The sequence below is a fragment of the Chiloscyllium punctatum genome, chromosome 44, assembly GCF_047496795.1.
Source record: "Chiloscyllium punctatum isolate Juve2018m chromosome 44, sChiPun1.3, whole genome shotgun sequence".
NCBI lineage: Eukaryota > Metazoa > Chordata > Chondrichthyes > Orectolobiformes > Hemiscylliidae > Chiloscyllium > Chiloscyllium punctatum.
In genome coordinates, this window is record NC_092782.1 from 20,706,422 (window position 1) to 20,727,400 (window position 20,979).

At 41.7% G+C, this 20,979-nt stretch overlaps 1 protein-coding gene across 1 annotated transcript in view; it reads left to right on the forward strand.

The window, feature by feature from the left end:
* The window catches only part of appl2 (adaptor protein, phosphotyrosine interaction, PH domain and leucine zipper containing 2), a 153,737-nt gene that overhangs the window by 27,278 nt on the left and 105,480 nt on the right, over positions 1–20,979 (forward strand). The window contains exons 2-3 of the mRNA XM_072562432.1: positions 1,317–1,415; positions 13,118–13,177. Coding sequence (XP_072418533.1) covers positions 1,317–1,415; positions 13,118–13,177 — 159 coding nt within the window. The remainder of the gene's footprint in view (positions 1–1,316; positions 1,416–13,117; positions 13,178–20,979) is intronic.

Here is a 20,979-nt window from a genome sequence, read left to right on the forward strand (position 1 = left end):
CCCGCCGAAGCGCAACCCACCCATACCCCTACATTTACCCCTTACCTAACACTACAGGCAATTTAGCATGGCCAATTCACCTGACCTGCACATCTTTGGACTGTGGGAGGAAACCAGAGCACCCGGAGGAAACCCACGCAGACACTGGGAGAACGTGCAAACTCCACACAGTCAGTCGCCTGAGGCGGGAAATGAACCCGGGTCTCTGGCGCTGTGAGGCAGCAGTGCTAATTACTGTGCCACCGTGCCGCCCACGTGTCCATGACTAGTGGTATTTCACAGGGATCTATGCCTGGACCTCTGCTGTTCATGATATGTATAAATGACTTGGATGAAAACGTGGATGGGTGGTTAGTAATTTTACAAACAATATAAAGATCAGTGGAATTGTGTGTGGATAGTGTAGAAGGTTGTCAAAGGATTGAGGAGGATTTGATCAGTTGCAGGTATGGGCAGAGAAATGGCAGATGGAGTTTAATCTGGGCAGGTGTGAGGTGCTGCACTTTGGGAGCTCAAATGTTGAGGAAAAGTATAGAGTTAGCAATGATGGGACCTTGGGGTTCAAGTCCATTGCTCGCTGAAAGTGGCCATGCAAGTAGCTAGGGTAGTAAAGAAGGCATATGACATGCTTGCCTTCATTGGTCGAGCTTTGAGTACAAGAGTCAGGATGTTATGTTGCAGTTTTATAAGACTTTGGTTTGTCCACACTTAGACTATTACATTGAATTCTGGTCAACACATTACAGGAAAGAGGTGGCTTTGGAGAGGGTGCAGAAGAGGTTTACCAGGATGGTGCATGGATTAGAGGGTATGAGCTATAAGGAGAGACCAGAAAGATTTGGGTTGTTTTCTCTTGAGCGGTGGACGCTGAGGAGAGACTTGATAGAAATCTATAAAACTTTGAGATGCATGGATAGGGTTGACAGTCATTTTTTTTGACAGTTGAAATTTCTAAAGTAGAGGGCATGCATTTCAGGTGAGGGAAAGTTCAAAGGGGATGTCAGTGGCAAGTTTTTTAGAGTGATAGGTGTATAGAGTGCACTGCATGGGGTGATGGAGAAGGCAGATACATTCGAAGCATTTAAGGGACTTTTAGATTAGCATATTAATATGCAAGGAATAGAGAGAGAGGAAGCAAGGACAGACAGAATGGATTAGTTTAATTTAGGCATCATGTTTTGCACAACATCACAGCCGAAGGACCTGTTCCTGTGTTGTACTATGCAACGCTCTCTTGTTTTCAAATATTGTAAAAGCTGTTAAATCCATAATTTATGCTCTTCAAGATATAAAATTTTGTTGTATTTCTTATTTAGACACGATCGTTGCTAAGTGTGTTTGAAGAAGATGCAGGCACACTAACAGAATATACAAACCAGTTGTTGCAGGCCATGCAGCGGGTGTACGGTGCTCAGGTAGGTGTTGCTTCATCTTTGTCTTGTTGACGGATCCTGTTTTATAATGAATAAGCACTTTGCATCCGTAACTTAGAATTCCATATATATTTTTTTCATGGATCAACTTGATTGCATTTTCTTACTAAGGTGGAGATGCCATTGTTATGCATGACCTTTCTCTCCAAAAATAGATTAACTGTTGTCAAGTACACAGGAAGTATGTGGGTTAAACTTTATCCAGCCACTCCCTTTAGCAGTACATAACAGTGGGTCATATACTGCCAAAACCAACCTGAGCTAAATATACAATGAAGTTTGCAAATAGGTCTTTACACACTCCCAATAATATTGGAAGAACAGGAAAAAAAGGCTCTTCATTTGACTTAGTTACGTATTCCTATAATTAATTGTAAACAGAGTACATATTGGACTTGGATATAAATGTGAAAAGAAGAAATTCCAAGGTTGATGCAGAAATGGGCAGAGTTTTGTTTTTCCTCTCTCACAATGATTTTGTTTTTGAGATAACAAGTTTACTTTTATTTTACTCCAATGCATACCTCTGGACTTTGCTCTTTTTTCCTCTTGAGGTAGCTCAAATTGTTGCTTAATGAATTGTGCTGTTTAAAATGTTTCAAGTGCTTCCTTTCTTATAATGATCCATCTCTAAGAGTTAATTTTCTAGGTATTTTAAAATCCATACGTGCAGCTTGCCCACTTTCTTCATCTTCAGTCTCCATCTGATTATTTTATTCCTTGTTCAGCAGCTTCATAGATGCAAAGTTCGTATTCCCCATCACCCAAGTTTGGATTCCAATTTTGCCATGACAAAATGAGTTGCTCTTTCATTATTCCTGTGTTTAAAACTTCTCAGTAAGACCGTATATTCCAATTGTGCCCTTTTGTCTACACCAGCAAACAAACTGCATTTTTCAAATCCAAATGAGAGGAGACCTTACTGAAACATTTAATATTCATAGTTAAAAATCTCACAACACCAGATTATCGTCCAATAGGTTTAATTGAAAGCACTAGCTTTCAGAGTGCTGCTCCTTCTTCAGGTGATTGTGGAGTACACGATTGTGGGACACAGAATTTATAGCAAAAGTTTACAGTGTGATGTAACTGAAATTATACATTGAAAAAGCCTTGATTGTTTGTTAAGTTTCTCATCTGTTAGAATGACCATGTTAGTTTCACTTCTTTCATATGTAAATCGCAAAACGTTTTTAAAAAGTTACATTCTCAAGTGAACTTTTACAATTGGTGTCTGTCAGCCCAGATAATATGTTGAAGGTGTAAGCCCCCTGTGTGCTGCTGTCTTAGACTGATTCTAGTCTTAAAAAAAGACTGTGTGTGTGTGTGAGAGAGTGAGTGAGTGAGTGAGAGTGTATTGCAATGGGGTCACCTGTAGTGTGACATGAACCCAAGGTTCTGCCCCTGCTCAGCGAAAAGTGGCTGAGCTAAGTTCCGTACGCATAGGGATGGCTTCAGCTGTGACATTAGGTTCATGTCTCACTACAGGTGACCCCATTGCATTATACACACACACAGACACTCCCACACACACACACACAGGCACTCCCACACACACACACACACACACAGGCACTCCCACACACACACACAGACGAGCACACACTCCTACAGACACACATGCACCCGGTCACAGACTTAGACCCCTTTACTTACTTACTTACGCACGCATACACATATATGTTTGTGGGATGAATTTGTACTTGCAGAGTTACATTGTACTTTGCTCAAAAATTGCATGAATCCATGTAAGACTCTGTTAATACATTTTTTAGTTTAGAATCAATCTAACCATTATGGCACAGACAGCAGCACACAGGGGGCTAACACCTTCAACACATTATCTGGGCTGACAGACACCAATTGTTAAAGTTCACTTAAGAATATAACTTTTAAAAAAAAGTTTTGTGATTTACATATGAAAAAAGTGAAACTATCATGGTCATTCTAACAGATGAGAGACTTAACAAACAATCAAGGCTTTTTCAATGCATAATTTCAGTTACATCACACTATAAACATTTGCTATAAATTCTGTTTCCTACAACCACCTGATGAAGGAGCAGCGTTCTGAAAGCTAGTGCTTCTAATTAAACCTGTTAGGCTATAACCTTCTGTTATGTAATTTTTAACTTTGTACACCCCAGTCCACCACCGGCATCTCTAAATCTTTAATATTCATAGGGGCTTGACAGGATAGAGAGGTTATTTCCCTTTATGGACCGATTCGGACCAAAGGGCATGATCTCAAAGTAAAGGGTTGCCCAGTTAGTACAGAGAAAAGGAAGATTTTTCTTCTCTGAGTAGTGAGGAAAGGTGATGGCCTAGTGATGATGTTCAGGACACTTTTAATCCAGAGGTCCAGGTAATGTTTTGGGTTCAAATCCCAAATGGTGGAATGGGAATTCAATAAAATTCTGTATGAAAACTGGAATGATGACCATTGTTGATTGTTGGGAAAAAACCCCATCTGATTCACCAATGTTCTTTAGGTAAAGAAACATTACTTGATCTGGCCTACGTATGACTCCGGATCCACAGCAATGTAGTTGCCTTTTATCAGTAAATGCTGGCCAAATAAAGCCCAAATCCATTGAATGGACAGAAATCTGTGGAATTCTTTACTACAGAGGGCTGTAGAGACTAGGTCAATAAATATATTCAAGGCTCAGATTGACAAATCAATACAGGAATCCAGAGTTATAGGGAAAAGGCAGGAAAGTGGAGTTGAGGATTATCGGATTAGCCACAATCTCATTGAATGGCTGAATGGCCTACTTCTCCTAAATCCTGCAGTCTTGAACTTTTTGAAATAATAAATACTTACGTTTTAAGAAGCTTGCCATTATGATGAGCAAAATTCTAGGTAATCATAAACTTTCCTTTGTGCGTTTCCCCTGCATTTCTATTCTAGCATTTTGATGCCTGAACTTTGAATTCACTTGGTCACCTTGACCTAGGCATTTTTTTTTTGGCACACTATGTCAAAACTTGTACAAGATGTCACACCTACCTTAGCTACAACCACCCCGTTCCTGATTCTGTTGACAGTGTTACTTTCAGTACTGATGTTTGTCTCGATTTCAGTATATATTTCTTTTGAGAATGGAACACTGAAGTCTATTAGTGTTTTATTGTAACTCTTGAGATGTGAGCACCACTGGAAAGAATCATTGTCACTCCTTAATTGTCTTTGAGAAGGTGGTTAGGAATACCTGTGGACTGCTTGAAATACTGTAGTCCATCTGGTAAATGATCCCCTGCAGTGCGTAAGTTGCAGGATTTTAACTCTGCAATTGAGAAGGAATAATATTTTGAAATCAGAATGAATTGTGACTTAGAGGTGTTCTTGCATGTGATTACTGATCATACTTCTTAGGTGTTCAGGTTGCATGTTTGATAGTGATTTTGTGTTGCTGCAGTGCATCTTGTTGACAGTGCACATGGCAGCTGTGGTGCGCTGGTGCTGGGGGAATGAAAGTTTAAAGTGGTGAGTGGGTTGTTAGTCCATTGGGCTGGATGGTGTCAAACTGTACTCATCCAGGCAAGTAGTGGATATTTCATTGCATTCTTGTATAATGTTCCAGAAGGCCAGTTGGTGAAGAATAGAACTGGAGCCAGTTTTTGCATACTTCATAAGCATTTTTTTAATAACATAAGTACACGTTCCAAGTATACACCATCTAACTCAACCACCATAGTTTGGTCTGTGTGTCCATTGCTCACTGCCTCTATACAATTGATCACAATTTTTATGCAATTAACATCCTTACTTGCAGAAGGGACTCATGCCTGGCTGCCAGGCCTATGGCAGAGCACTTATCATCAAGAACTGTAATGTTGAATATTTTTTCTTAATTCTTCATTCTTTTGCTTTCATTTATTTTTGTGTTTTAAGATGGTGCTGGAGAGTGGCAACACTATACAACACTTTTCGCTATAATTTGTAACAAAATACATGTGACAATAAAGAAGTCAAATCAAATACTTCTACTGTGTAGATCACATACTGGGGAATCAGGAGATGGGTTACCCACTGCAGAAACCCCAGGCCCTGATGTGCTATTATAGTTATAGCATCACAGTTCAGTTCAGTTTCAGGTCAGTTTCTGGTAATTTGTAAACCTTATATGTTGATGGTGGTGTGTTAGCTGTGTTATTGATGCTGAGTGTCGGGGGAGATAGTGACAGTCTCTCTGGTCGTTGCCAGGCGTTTGTGTGATGTTGCTTATAAAGATCTTTTTGCTTATGGACACAGTGTCTCAGTAATTGTGGAATTGAGAGTGGCACTGATCATTGTACAATTACCAGCAAATAAGCCTACTGCTGTCCTTAGGATGGAAGGAATGTCATTGATGAATAGACTGAAGTGGTTGGGTCTAAGAAGCACTTTCAGTGAGGCTGACATGGTTAATCCATGGTTTCCCCGATTCCAGCAGATTTCAATTTTATTTGGGCTCCTTGATGCTACACACTTGATCAAATGCTGCTTTGATGTCACAATCATTCTCACCTCATCTCTGAAACTCAATTTTTTGTTTAAGTTTACACCAACACTGTGTTGAGGCCTGGTAATGTGTAGTCCAGTTGGGATTCAAACTAAGTGCAATTGTTTTAAGATATTGGTGAGTAAAGTCACATGATAGGACGATTGATATCTTGCTTTGGCTTACTAATGGTTCAGTGTAGGCTAATCAGAGGGCATTCCCTAATTTTGAATTTTTTCTGCTGTTTTTATCGTGATGAACTGGAGAGCTTTTCACTCTTATTGTTGGACAGATGCCAATGCTGGAGCTGTACTTGAACAGTTTGTTTCAGGGCGCAGCCGCTTCTGGCATATGAATCTTCAAGCTCTCTAAAAGAGGGATGTTATTAGGGCTCATTGTCTTTTCTGTATCCAATTAACTTTTGATTTTCATATGTGAAGTAAATTGAATTGGTTGAAGACTGAACTCTGTGTAGTGGGGACCTCAGGGCGAGGCTGTCAGTGGTATGGATGTCCCATCTTTAACTTGATGTAACCTATCACGATTTTGGTATGTAGCAAAATGTATCTTAGTGTTTTTGCAAGGTTTGTGAAGGTTTGTAGCTCAGGTTGAGGTTTAGGGTGTAGGTTTGCTCACTGAGCTGTAGGTTTGATAACCAGATGTTTCATTACCTGGCTAGGTGACATCATCAGTGGCGACCTCCAAGTGAAGCGAAGCTGTTGTCTCCTGCTTTCTATTTATATGCTTGTCCTGGATGGGATTCCTGGGGTTTGTGGTGATGTCATTTCCTGTTCATTTTCTGAGGGGTTGATAGATGGCAGCTAGATCTATGTGTTTGTTTATGGCGTTGTGGTTGGAGTGCCAGGCCTCTAGGAATTCTCTGGCATGTCTTTGCTTAGCCTGTCCCAGGATAGATGTGTTGTCCCAGTCGAAATGATGGTTTTTTTCATCCGTGTATAGGGCTATGAGGGAGAGAGGGTCGTGTCTTTTTGTGGCTAGCTGGTGTTCGTGTATCCTGGTGGCTAACTTTCTTCCTGTTTGTCCTACATAGTGTTCGTGGTAGTCCTTGCATGGAACTTTGTAGATAACGTTGGTTTTGTCCATGGGTTGTACTGGGTCTTTTAACTTTGTTAGTTTTTGTTTGAGAGTGTTGGTGGGTTTGTGCGCTACTAGGATTCCGAGGGGTCTTAGTAGTCTGGCTGTCATTTCTGAAGCTTCTTTGATATATGGTAAGGTGGTTAGGGTTTCTGGCTGTGTTTGGTCTGCTTGTCGTGGTTTGTTCTTGAGGAATCTGCGCACTGTAACTTTTGAGTATCCGTTCTTCTTGAATACGTTGTATAAGTGGTTCTCCTTTGTTTTGAGGTTCGTCTGTGCTGCAGTGTGTGGTGGCTCGTTGGAATAGTGTTCTGATACAACTTTGTTTGTGTGTGTTGGGATGGTTGCTGGTGTAGTTAAGTATTTGGTCAGTGTTTGTCGGTTTTCTGTATACGCAGGTTTGTAGTTCTCCGTTGTCCTTTCTTTCGACTGTGACATCCAGGAATGCGAGTTTATTGTCAGTTTCTTCCTCCTTGGTGAACTTTATACCTGTGAGGGTGTTGTTGATGATGTTAAATGTCTCTTCTATTTTGTTTCGTTTTGTGATGACAAAGGTGTCATCTACGTAGCAGACCCAGATTTTTGGTTTGATGGTTGGTAGGGCTGTTTGTTCTAGTCTTTGCATTACTGCCTCTGCTATGAATCCTGATAGCGGAGATCCCATGGGTGTGCCGTTGGTTTGTTTGTAGACTATGTTGTTGAAAGTGAAGTGGGTGGTGAGGCACAGGTCCACTAGCTTCATGATGTTTTTGTTGGTAATGTGATTGATGGTGGTTGGTGTGTGTGTGATGGTCTCTTCTACAGACACATACCATTGATATTTTATTGCAATTAGAGCAAAGTTCTCTTTAGGGAACTTCAGCTGATGGTTTATATTTGCAGCTGCTTTTAAATGTGACCCAATAACCTCAACATCGAATTTGTTAGTTGTTTTTGACGAGGCAGGCCTCATCTGGAGTACTGCGTGCAGTTTTGGTCTCCTGACTTGAGAAAGGTTATACAGGTACAAGAAGGGCTGCAGAGGTGTTTCACTAGGTTGACTCCGGAGCTGAGGGGGTGATCGGCTTATGAGGAGAGATTGGAATAATATTCATTGGAATTTAGAAGAATGAGGGGATATCTTTAGATTCATAAAATTATGAACAGAATAGATAAGATAGAGGGATTGTACTATAGACCCTCCTCATACTCAGCGGGAAATTGAGAAACAAATGTGTAAGGAGATCTCAGTTATCTATAAGAATAATAAGGTGATTATGGTAGGGGATTTTAGCTTTCCAAACATAGACTGGGTCTGCCATTGTGTTAAGAGAGGAATTTGTTAAGTGTGTACAAGAAAATTTTCTGATTCAGTAAGTGGATGTGCCTACTAGAGACCTGACCTACTCTTGGGAAATAAGGCAAGGCAGGTGACTGAGGTTTGAATGGGGGAGCACTTTGGGGTCAGTGACCATAATTCTATTTGTTTTAAAATAGTGATGGAAATGGATTGACCAGATCTAAAAGTTGAACTTTTAACTTGGAGGAAGGCTAATTTTGAAGGTATTAGGGAAGAACTTTCAAAAGCTGATTATGGGCAGATATTTGCAGGTAAAGGGACGGCTGGAAAATGGGAAGCCTTCAGAAATGAGATAACAAGAATCCAGAGAAAGTATATTCCTGTTAGGGTGAAAGGAAAAGTTGGTAGGTATAGGGAATGTTGGATGACTAAATAAATTGAGGGTTTGGTGAAGAAAAAGAAGGAAGCATATGTCAGGTATAGACAGGATAGATTGAGTGAATCCTTAGAAGAATATAAAGGAGTATACTTAAGAGGGAAATCAGGAAGGCAAAAAGGGGACATGAGATAGCTTTGGCAAATAGAATTAAGGAGAATCCCACGGATTTTTACAAATACACTAAGGACAAAAGGGTAACTAGGGAGTGAATAGGGCCCAGTAGGTGAATGGGGGTGGGGATGGAGGTGATAGGTCAGAGAGGAGGATGGAGTGGATAGGTGGAAAGGAAGATAGACATGTCATGGGGACGGTGCTGAGCTGGAAGGTTGGAACTGGGGTGAAGTGGGGGAAGGGGAAATGAGGAAACTGGTAAGTCCACATTGATGTCCTGGGGTTGAAGTGTTCCGAAGCGGAAGATGAGGTGTTCTTTCTCCAGGCGTCTGGTGGTGAGGGAGCGGCGGTGGAGGAGCCCTAGGACCTGCATGTTCTCAGCAGAGTGGGTGGGGGAGTTAAAATGTTGGGCCACAGGGCAGTGGGGTTGATTGGTACAGGTGTCCTGGAGATGTTCCCTAAAGCGCTCTGCTAGGAGGCGTTTAGTCTCCCCAATGTAGAGTAGACTGCATTGGGAGCAACGGATACAACAAATGATATTGTCCTACCTGCCTATTTTCCTTTCCAGCTATCCGCTCCACTCTCCTCTCTGACCTATCACCTTCATCCCCACCCCCATTTACCCATTGTACTCTTTGCTACCTTTCCCCACCCTCCTCTCAGACCTATCACCTCCATCCCCACCCCAATTCACCTATTGTACTCTATGCTACTTTCTCCCCACCCCCAACCCCCCCCCCCCCCTTCATTTATATCTCCACTCTGCAGGCACACTGCCTCTAATTGTGATGAAAGGCTTTTGCCTGAAATGTCAATTTTCCTGCTCCTCGGATGCTGCCTGACCTGTTGTGCTTTTCCAGCACCACTCTAATCTAGATTCTGGTTTCCAGCATCTGCAGTCCTTGTTTTTACCTAGTGAATAGAGCCCCTCAAAGATCAGCAAGACAGCCTTTGTATGGAGTCACTGGAGATGGGGGAGATACTAAATGAGTATTTTGCATCTGTGTTTACTGTGGGAAAGAACATGGAAATTATAGAAAGTAGGAAATAGATGGTGACATCTTGAAAAATATCCATATTACAGAGGAGGAAATGCTGGATGTATTGAAACACATAAAAGTGGATAAATCCCCAGGACCTAATCAGGTGTACCCTAGAACTCTGTGAGAAGCTAGGGAAGTGATTGCTGGACCTCTTGCTGATATTTGTATCATCGATAGTCAGAGGTGAGAGGTGCGGGAAACCAGAGGTTGGCTAACGTGATGCCACTGTTTGAGAAAGGTGGTGAGCCTGACATCGGTGGTGGGCAAGTTGTTGGAGGGATTCCTGAGGGACAGGATGTACATGTATTGGAAACGCAAGGACTGATTAGGGATAGTCAACATGGCTTTGTGTGTGGGAAATCATGTCTCACAAATTTGATTAAGTTTTTTGAAGAAGTAACAAAGAGAATTGATGAGGGCAGAACGGTGGATGTGATCTTTATGGATTTCAGTAAGGCATTTGACAAGGTTCCCATTGGAGACTGGTTAGCAAGGTTAGATCTCATGGAATACAGGGAGAAGTACCGATTTGGATACAGAACTGGCTCAAAGGTAGAAGACAGAGGGTGGTGGTGGAGGGTTGTTTTTCAGACTGGAGACCTGTGACCAGTGGGATACTGGGTCCACTACTTTTCATCATTTATATGAATGATTTGGATTTGAGCATAAGAGGTATTGTAGTAAGTTTGCAGGTGACACCAAAATTGGAGGGGTAGTGGACAGCGAAGAAGGTTACCTCCGATTACAATGGAATCTTGATTAGATGGGCTAATGGGCTGAGGAATGGCAGATGGAGTTTAATTTAGATAAATGTGAGGTGCTACATTTTGGGAAAGCAAATCTTAGCAGGACTTATACACTGAATGGTAAGATCCTTCGGAGTGTTGCTGAACAAAGACCTTGGAGATGCAGGTAGATATGATAGTGAAGAAGGTATGTTTTCCTTTATTATTTAGAGTATTGAGTACAGGAGTTGGGAGGTCATGTTGCGGCTGGTTAGGATATTGGTTAGGCCACTGTTGGAATATTGCATGCAATTCTGGTCTCCTTCCTATTGGAAGGATGTTGTGAAACTTGAAATGGTTCAGAAAAGATTTACTAGGATGTTGCCAGGGTTGGAGGATTTGAGCTGTAGGGTGAGGTTGAATAAGCTAGGGCTGTTTTCCCTGAGCATCGGAGGCTGAGGGGTGACCTTATAGAGGGGAAGTAGACAAAGTGTTTTCCCTGGGTAGGGGAGTCCAGAACTAGAGGGCATAGGTTTAGGGTGAGAGGGAAAAGATATAAAAAGGACCTAAGGGGCAACGTTTTCACGCAAAGGTTGATATGTGTATGGAATGAGTTGCCAGAGGAAGTGGTAGAGACTGGTACAATTGCAACATTTAAAAGGCATTTGGATGGGTATACGAATAGGAAGGATTTGGAGGGATATGGGCCAGGTGCTGGCAGGTGCGACTAGATTGGGTTGGGATATCTGGTCGACATGGATGGGTCGGACCGAAGGGTCTGTTTCTGTGCTGTACATCTCTATGACTCTAAGTAGAGAGGATGTTTCCACTGGGTGGATGAAATTAGGATAAGGGGGCATAGCCTAAAAATTAGGGGAGGAGATTTGGGGCTGAATTGAGAAGGAATATCTTCACCCAGAGGGTTGTGAATTTATGGAATTCTCCACCCAGTGAAGTAGTTGAGGCTTCGATAATAAATGTTTGTAAAGCTAAGATAGATAATATTTTCAACAATGAAGGAATTAAGGATTATGGTGAGAGGGTGGGTAAGTGGAACTGAGGCCGTGGAAAGGTCAGCCATTCTCTTATTGAATGGCTGGGCTGGCTCAAAGTGCCAGGTGGCCTACTCCTGCTCCTGGTTCTTATGATCTTATTCACAAAATTGTTTCCTAGGATAAAGGGTTTGTCCATTGTGAACAGATTGAATCCATTGGAACTCGGAAGAATGAGAGGAGATATTATTGAAATGTATAAATTCTGAGAGGTTTTGACAGAGTAGGTACTGAGTGATGTTTCCTTGGTAGGGGCATCTACAACTTGGGCGTACAGTTTAAAAATGGGAGGTGTCCCTTTTAAGAGAGAGGAATTTCTTATATGGGAGCTCAATAATCTTCGGAAATATCTCCCCCAAAGAACAATGGAATATGGGTCACAAGGCTTAATGAGACAGATTTTTGGTAGATGAGAATTAAGTATTATGAGGAACAGACAGGCAAGTAGAGTTCAGACTTCGATCTGATCAGCCATGGTATTACTGACTGACAGAGCAGGCTCATGGGTAAATAGCCTCCTCATTGTGTTTCTTATATTCTAAACAAAAGATAAAGAACTTCATCGTGGGCGGCACGGTGGCACAGTGGTTAGCACTGCTGCCTCACAGCGCCAGAGACCCGGGTTCAATTCCCGCCTCAGGCGACTGACTGTGTGGAGTTTGCACATTCTCCCTGTGTCTGCGTGGGTTTCCTCCGGGTGCTCCGGTTTCTTCCCACAGTCCAAAGATGTGCAGGTCAGGTGAATTGGCCATGCTAAATTGCCCGTAGTGTTAGGTAAGGGGTAGATGTAGGGGTATGGGTGGGTTGCGCTTCGGCGGGGCGGTGTGGACTTGTTGGGCCGAAGGGCCTGTTTCCACACTGTAAGTAATCTAATCTAATCTAATCTAATCTAAAAACTTGAATCGGTCAATAACTTGAAGTAATGAATGCAAAATCATTAAACAAGGTGACTCCTAACTCTTTCAATTAAGAATGAACATTTTTCTGTGTGGGATTGTGTATAGATGGCATGGAAAGATATTTGTATGTTTTATTAAGGATTCTTCTTGGTGAAGTGCGCATTAGTTGGGGCTATCGGGGCTCCTTGGCATCAACGCGCGCATGCAGTTTACAGAAGGCTGTGAGATACCAACAATGTAAACCTTGTAAAGAATACAAAACTCAAGTTTTCTCTGGGAGATTATGCACTTTCATATTTGTATGTGGAGTTGCATTATGTTCTTAGAATAAAGAAGACCAAATGCAGATCTATTGTCAATTGTAACAATGTTTTGATTAGTTGGAACAAATGCATAGATGCTTTCTGATGTTTTATGCTTGAGTTGGATTTGCCTTCTGCATCAATATGATTGAGGGTCGTGGATTCTGAGAGATTCACAAAGCTTCTGAGAACATTCTGTTGTGCTATCTTACACTCTGCAGATGGTTCTTAATATGCTGATTTTTTTTGCAGAATGAAATGAGTCTAGCAACACAACAGCTGTCCAAACAGCTTCTTGCATATGAGAAACAGGTGAGAATGTTGGAGATTTTTGCTTTTAATATTTTGTTCATGCTTACGTTCTAAAGCAACTTGAATTGTGCCAGATAATGGGTTCACTGAGGTAAACTAGTGTAAAGGGAGAGAACTCAGTTTAAGAATCTGGGAATTCAAAATACTGATAAATTTGAAGGATTTATGTATGAATGGGTAATCCCATTAAAATTGTAGTAATAGGTAAACTGGAGGATAACTGGTGACTCATTGGAGTGCTACTTAGCACTAAATGGCAGATTAAGTTACTCTACCCCTCCAGCTGATAAGATTGCTGCGCTGAGCAAAGACTACTTAATGCTTCCCAACTTGACAACAGAAAACATAGAGTATATTAAAGACAAGTGCTCAGCAGCCAACAAATCATCAGTTTAAATTCTTGGTAAATTTACTGAAGTACAAACTATCTAGCGTGATGCCACCACCTGCTCACTGCTTTTAATATTAATCTTTCAAGCAACAAATTCCATTTAGTCATCTACACTTCGTAAACTTGATACAGTTACATATAGAAGCCCATACAAACTGATCATTTGTACTAAATTCCCTAATTATCAGATGACACGAGAGTGTCACAACCAGGTGCATTGTCTCCAAGTTTCAGGTTCAATGAATTAGATTAGGTAGTCAATCATTACCTTGTGATGTACACAATGCAACCTCATCATACATGATTATGGGAACCACTTGGAGTTATGGGGTGACCCAGCCTGTCCGGCCACAAGAAGAGCTATAAAGAAAAGTAAGATAGATTATGAGGAAAAACTTGCTCAGAACATAGAGACAGTTGGCAAAATTTTCTATAAATATACAAAACAAAAAAAAGTGGCTAAAGTAAACATTGGTCCTTTAGAGGACTAGAAGGGGTATTTAGTAATGGGATATGAGGAAATAGCTGAGGCATTGAATAGGTATTTTGTGTTGGTCTTCGCACTGAAGGACCGAATAACATGCCAGTAATTGACAAAGAGACGATCATGAAAGATGTCATGTTGGGCAAGCTAATGGAGCTAAGGGTACACATGTCTCCTGGCCCTGACCCAGGGTGCTGAAAGAGATGGCACGAGAAATAGCAAATGCACTTATGGAAATTTTCCAAAATTCACTGGACTCTGGGGCAGTTCCAGCAGGTTGGAAAACAGCAAATGTAATGCCACTGTTTTAAAAAGGAGGTAGACAAAAGAATTATAGACCAGTTAGCTTAACTTTTATAGTGGGGAAAATGCTCGAGTCTGTAATCGAGGAAGAAATAGCAAGGTACCGAGATAGAAATTGTCCCATTGGGCAGAGGCAGCATGGGTTCATGAAGTGCAGGTCATGCTTAACTAATCTTTTAGAACTCTATGAAGACATTACGAACACGGTGGACAATGAGGACCCAGTAGATGTAGAGTATCTAGATTTCCAAAAGGCATTCGACAAAGTGCCGCACAAAAGGCTGCTGCATAAGATAAGGATGCAAGGTGTTACAGGCAATGGATTCCCATGGATAGAGGATTGGTTAATCAACATGAAGTAAAGCGTGGATAAATGAGTGCTATTCTGGTTGGCAATCAGTGACTCATGTGTGCATCAGAGATCAGTGTTGGGACTACAATTATTCACCATTTATGTAGTTGGAATTGGGTATTAAATGTAGTGTGTGAAAGTTTGCAGATGACACTAAGGTGAATGGTAGAGCGAAGTGTGCAGAGGACCGTGAAACTTTGCAAAGGGACATAGATAACTTAAGCAAATGGGCAAAGGTCAGGCAGATGGAGTATGATATTAGTAAATGTGAAGTCATACATTTTGGTAGGAATAACATTAAAAAGGACTATTACTTGAAGAGTAAGAAATTGCAGCATGCTGCTGTGCAGAGGGACCTGGGTGTCCTTGTGCATGAATCACAGAAGGTTGATCTGCAGGTGCAAGAAAGCAAATGGAGTTTTGCCCTTCATTGCTAAAGGGATTGAGTTTAAAAGCAGGGAGGTTATGTTGCAGCCATACAAGGTGCTGGTGAGGCCACATCTGGAGTACTGTGTGCAGTTTTGGTCTCCTTGCATGAGAAAGAGTATACTGGCACTGGAAGGGCTGTAGAGGAGTTGATTCTGAAGTTGAGGGGAGACTCAGCAGACTGAGATTATATTCATTGGAATTTAGAAGAATGAGGGGGGAGTCTTAGAGAAACAAATAAAACTATGAAGGGAATAAATAAGATAGAAGTAGAGAGGATGTTTCCACTGATGGGTGAAAATAGGGCATAGCTTCAACATTAAGGGGAGCAGATTTAGGACTGAATTGGGAAGGAACTTCTTCATCCAGAGGGTTGTGAATCTATGGAATTCCCTGCCCAGTGAAGTGGTTGAGGCTTCCCTAGTAAATGTTTTTAAAGCTAAGATAGATAATGTTTTCAACAGTAAAGGAATTAAGGGTTATGATGAGAGGTGGAGCTGAGGCCACGAAAAGATCAGCCATGATCTTATTGAATGGCAGAGCAGGCTTGAAGGGCCAGATGGCCCACTCTTGCTCCCAGTTCTTGTTATGTCCATATGTCCTATGTGCGATACTGTGGTTGACCCAGTTGTCCAGTGCATGATCCTGTGGGTGACCTGGCCTGTCAATGAGAGATGCTACGGGAAACCCAGTGATTGTCGCAGACCACTTAGTGGGTGATCAAACTTTTCTATTATGTGACCTTGTTGGTCAATGGTATGCCCAGTGATTGATTTCTGTTCCTGATAACCTCACTCAAAGATTTAGTTTTGGTGGTTCCTCTTGAAATCTTTCCTCCAGTGTGCTCAGTTATTTAACAGCACATTCTTATTGCTGAGAGGGCCAGATTTGTTAGATTCATTAGGCATGGATTATTCATTATCTATGGTTCTGAACCATTTCTGTTGTAGTACTGAAGATCCAACAAGCTAAGACAAGAGTTTTGGTCTTTGAATATTGATTAACATCTCAATGGATTCTGACATGTGTTGGGAGTAGAGTGCCATGCTGTTGCCACCACCACTACCACACACACGCCCACCCCATCACCTTTCACCTTAACTAGTTGAAACCAGAGTCAGTCTGACTAACTGACCACTGTTACGATGTGGAGGTTGAACCTGTCTGTCAATTAAAAAACCAAACACCCAGAAAAGCTCGCCTCGGCTTGTAATCTGTTAAAGTGTAAGCAAGTCACAGAGAACCCCTATATTCCACTGTTTAAAGAAAAATAACAATTTATTTTTTCTAACTCTAATTGTGAACATTAAATAAAAACTACTCACAAATCCAGGCCTCCCTTTAACTACTTACTATCTGATCCCAACTCTCTAAAACATTTATTAAACATTACATTAACTTAATCTCAAGACCACACAGTCTCTGTCTGCTTCATTGTTTTCACTCTTCCAGCTACTGATTTCCCTAGGTCATCAGCTTTCTTTTTTACTGCGAGTATAATACACATGAAAAGACACCTTTCTAATTTCTTTGAGATCAAGACATTAAATGGGCAGTTGCTGTTCGGCTCTGATCGATGGTAGTTGCTCTTCTTCTAATTTTCAAAATACCAGATTTGTATACCCCAATAACACATTAGATTCTTACACTTTGATTGGTTTCCAGGTGTCAAAACGATAAAATTCAAATTTCTTTGGCTTCTGGCCATAATTTAAGTTAATTGGTTAAATTTTAATTGTTAAAACAACAACCAAAACTCCGGTATCCATTTAACAGCCAACTGTTATATTTGGAACAGCTCAACCTTTAGCTGGCAGCTGTGGCTGTATTTTAAATTCAAAAAACACCACACACTGGTTTCTTTGTCGTTGAAGTAAACCCATCTGAATGTAAAACAGTGGAAGAAATGGGTAGCCTTCTCACTTGGTGAAGAACACATCTAATCAACTTTAAAAGATCTTGTCACCAGCAGTGTACCACAGGCATCAGTTCTGGCTCCTCTTTTATTTATTATTTATATGAATGATTTGGATGAGAATAAAGTTAGTAAATTTGCAGGCAATATCAAAATTGGTGGCATAGTAGACAGTGAAGATTACAAAGGGATCTTGATCAAATGGGTAAATGGGCTGATAAATGGCAGATGGAGTTCAGTGTGGATCAATACAAGGTATTATATTTTGGTACAGCAAATAGGGGCAGGACTTATACAATTAATGGTGGGGCTTTGGTGTCGAACGTAAGAGTTGGCATGTAATTCTTTGAGGTTTATGCCATATATAGACAGGGTAATTAAAATGGCATTTAGCACACTTGCCTCAATTGCTCAGTCATTTGAGTATAGGAGTTGGGAAGTCATGTTGACGTTGTAGAGGACATTGGTGAGGCCTTTTCTGGAGAACAATGTCTAGTTCTGTTCGCCCAGTTATAGGATGTTGCCGAGTATGGAAGGTTTGAGTTATAAAGATAAGCTGGGACTCTTTAACTGGAGTGTAGGAGGTTGAGAGGTGATAAAATCATGTTGGGCATAGATGGGGTTAATGGTAGTTTTATTTTCTCTAGAATGGGGTATTTCAAAACTAGGAGGCATATTTTTAAGGTGAGAGGAGAGAGATTTAAAAAATAAATTTTTACTTGTGTGGAATGAACTTCCTGAGTAAGTGGTGGATGCGGGAACAGTTACAGCGCTTAAAAGACACAAGTACGTGACTAGGAAAGGTTTGGAAGGATCTGGGCAAGGCTGGTGGGATTGGTTTAATTTGGGGTTATGTTCAACATGGACTGGCTGGACTGTTTCTGTGCTGTATGATTCCATGGCTCAAAGTCACATTTGTTGGTTGTAAACCAAAGCATAAGTAGAGGTTGAATCATAGAGTGTCTATAGTACGGAAGCAGGCTAATTCGGCCCACTGAGTCCACACCAGCCCCTCCGAAGAGCATCCCACCCTGACCACCCCTCCAACCCCCATCCCAGTAACCCTGCATTTCCCATCCACTTAGCCTGCATGTGGACACTATGGACAATTTAGCATGGCCACTCCACCTAACCTGAACGTAGATACAGCACAGGTCCTTTTGCCCTCGATGTTGTGCCAGCCTTTTATCCTACTCTAAGACCAGTTCACCACATTGACTTGAGAGAGAAACTTTTAAATGTAAGTGTAAGTTGCATAAGTCCTAACAGACCATAGGGCTGCTCTTTCATCAGAGAGAGGCAACTGGTGATGGTTTAACCTGAGGGTCACCATGCCTCATGCAGAGGAAGAAATTGTGAATTGAGTGATTTATGATAAACCCAGCTAGTACAGGAATTGAACCCATTGTTGTGGTTCTGTTCGCCGAGCTGGGAATTTGTCTTGCAAACATTTCGTCCCCTGTCTAGGTGACATCCTCAGTGCTTGGGAGCCTCCTGTGAAGCGCTTCTGTGCTGTTTCCTCTGGCATTTATAGTGGCCTGTCTCTGCCGCTTCCGGTTGTCAGTTCGAGCTGTCCACTGTAGTGGCTGGTATATTGGGTCCAGGTCGATGTGTTTGTTCAACAGCACACAAACCAACAGCCACGCTCAGACAACAACTCACCAGAACAAAGGACCCGATACCCAACATGAGCAAAACTAATGTAGTGTACAAAATCCCATGCAAGGACTGCAGAAATCACTACATCGGACAAACAGGAAGACAGTTAACGATCCGTATACATGAACACCAACTAGCCACGAAACGACACGACCAGCTATCCTTAGTAGCCACACACACAGACGACAAGCAACATGAATTCGACTGGGACAACACTACCATTATAGGGCAAGCCAAACAGAGAACAGCCAGGGAATTCCTAGAGGCATGGCACTCATCCACAGACTCCATCAACAAACACATCGACCTGGACCCAATATACCGGCCACTACAGCGGACAGCTCAAACTGACAACCGGAAGCGGCAGAGACAGGCCACTATAAATGCTGGAGGAAACAGCACAGGAGGCTCCCAAGCACTGAGGATGTCTCCTAGACAGGGGATGAAACGTTTGCAATACAAATTCCCAGCTCGGCGAACAGAACCACAACAACGAGCACCCGAGCTACAAATCTTCTACCAAACTTTGAATTGAACCCATGCTGTTGGCATCACGCTGCAGTCCAAGCCAACCATGCAGCCAACTGAGTTAACGGACCCCTATGAAAAAAAAAGTCTTATATTTATATAGCACTCTATTCTGTCTTCATGCTGTTTAGTGTCAGTTTTTTATACAAATGTGATAGCAGATTTGCATAGAATACCATCGTATAGCAAGAAAATAAATGACCAACAAAATCCATTTATGAGATAAGTTGGAGGATAAATATTGACCAGATTATCAGGATGAAATCCAAATCCTTTGAAATAATGCCTTGGAATTTTTTACACACATCTGAAAGGAAAGATGGGGACATGATAACATTTCATGCAAGTGTATAGCGCCCCCTCAATACTGCAGCAAAATGTTAGCTTGGATTAAATGCTTAGATCATTAAAGGAAGTTTCACCACGACTTTGACTCAGGCAAGGAGTTAAGGCTGACACATTCTCTCTTAGAATCGTACAATATAGAAGAGGCCATTTGGCCTATCAAATCCATACTGCCAAAAATCCACTAAATCTATACTAGTCCCACTTTCCAGCACTAGGCCCATAGTCTTGAATGTTATGATATTTTAAATGCTCATTGAAGTACTTTTTAAAAGGTTGTGAGGTTTCCCACTTCAACTACCTTCTCAGGCAGTGCATTGCACACCCCCACCACCCTCTGGATGACAATATTTTTCAAGTCCCCTCTAAATCTCCTGCCTTTCACCCTAAAATTATGCTCCCTTATTTTTGTCCTTTCAGCTAAGGGGAACAGCTGCTTTCTAATCACCTTGTCCATGCCCTTCATAGCCTCTAAGCAGTACCCCCTCAGCCTTCTCTGCTCCAAAGAAAACAACTCAAGCTTATCCAGACTCTTTTTCATAGCTGACATGCTTCATCCCAGGCAACATCCTGGTGAAATCTCCTCTTCAGCCCCTCCAGGGCAATAACATCCTTCACGTAGTTTGGTGACTAGAACTGTAAACTGTATTCCACCTGTGACCTAATGAAAGCCCTATACCCTTCCAATATGATCTTCCTGCTGTTATAATTTATGCCTTAACTGATGCAGCCAAGAATCCCATATGCCTCTTCAACCACCCTATTGACCTGCCCTGCTACCAAGATTCCTCTGAGAATATGGAAATACAGGCTACAAGATGAGATGGGATTGAGGTTGACAAAGAGGAGGTTTTAACAATTTTGGAAATCTGAAAATAGATAAAACTCCCGGGCCGGATGGGATTAATCCATGGATTCTCTGGGAGCCGGCGGGGGTAGATTGCAGAGCTTTGATCTTTATGTCATCATTGTTGATAGGAGTAATGCCAGAAGACTGGAGGATAACAAATGTTGTTCCCTTGTTCAAGAAGGGGAGTTTGGACAACCCTGGTAATTATAGGCCAGTGAGCCTTACTTTGGCTGTGAGTAAGATGTTGGAAAAGTTTTTAAGAGATAGGATTTATAATTATCTGGAAAGGAATAATTTGATTAGGGATAATCAACACGGTTTTGTGAAGGATAGGTTGTGCCTCACTAACCTTATTGAGTTCTTCAAGAAGGTGACAAAACAGGTGGATGAAGATAAAGCAGTTGATGTGGTGTATTTGGACTTGAGTAAGGCGTGTGATAAGGTTCCACACAGTAGGCTACTGCACAAAATACGGAGTTTCGGGATTGAAGGCGATTTAGAGGTTTGGATCAGAAATTGGGTAGCTGAAAGAAGACACAGGGTGGTGAT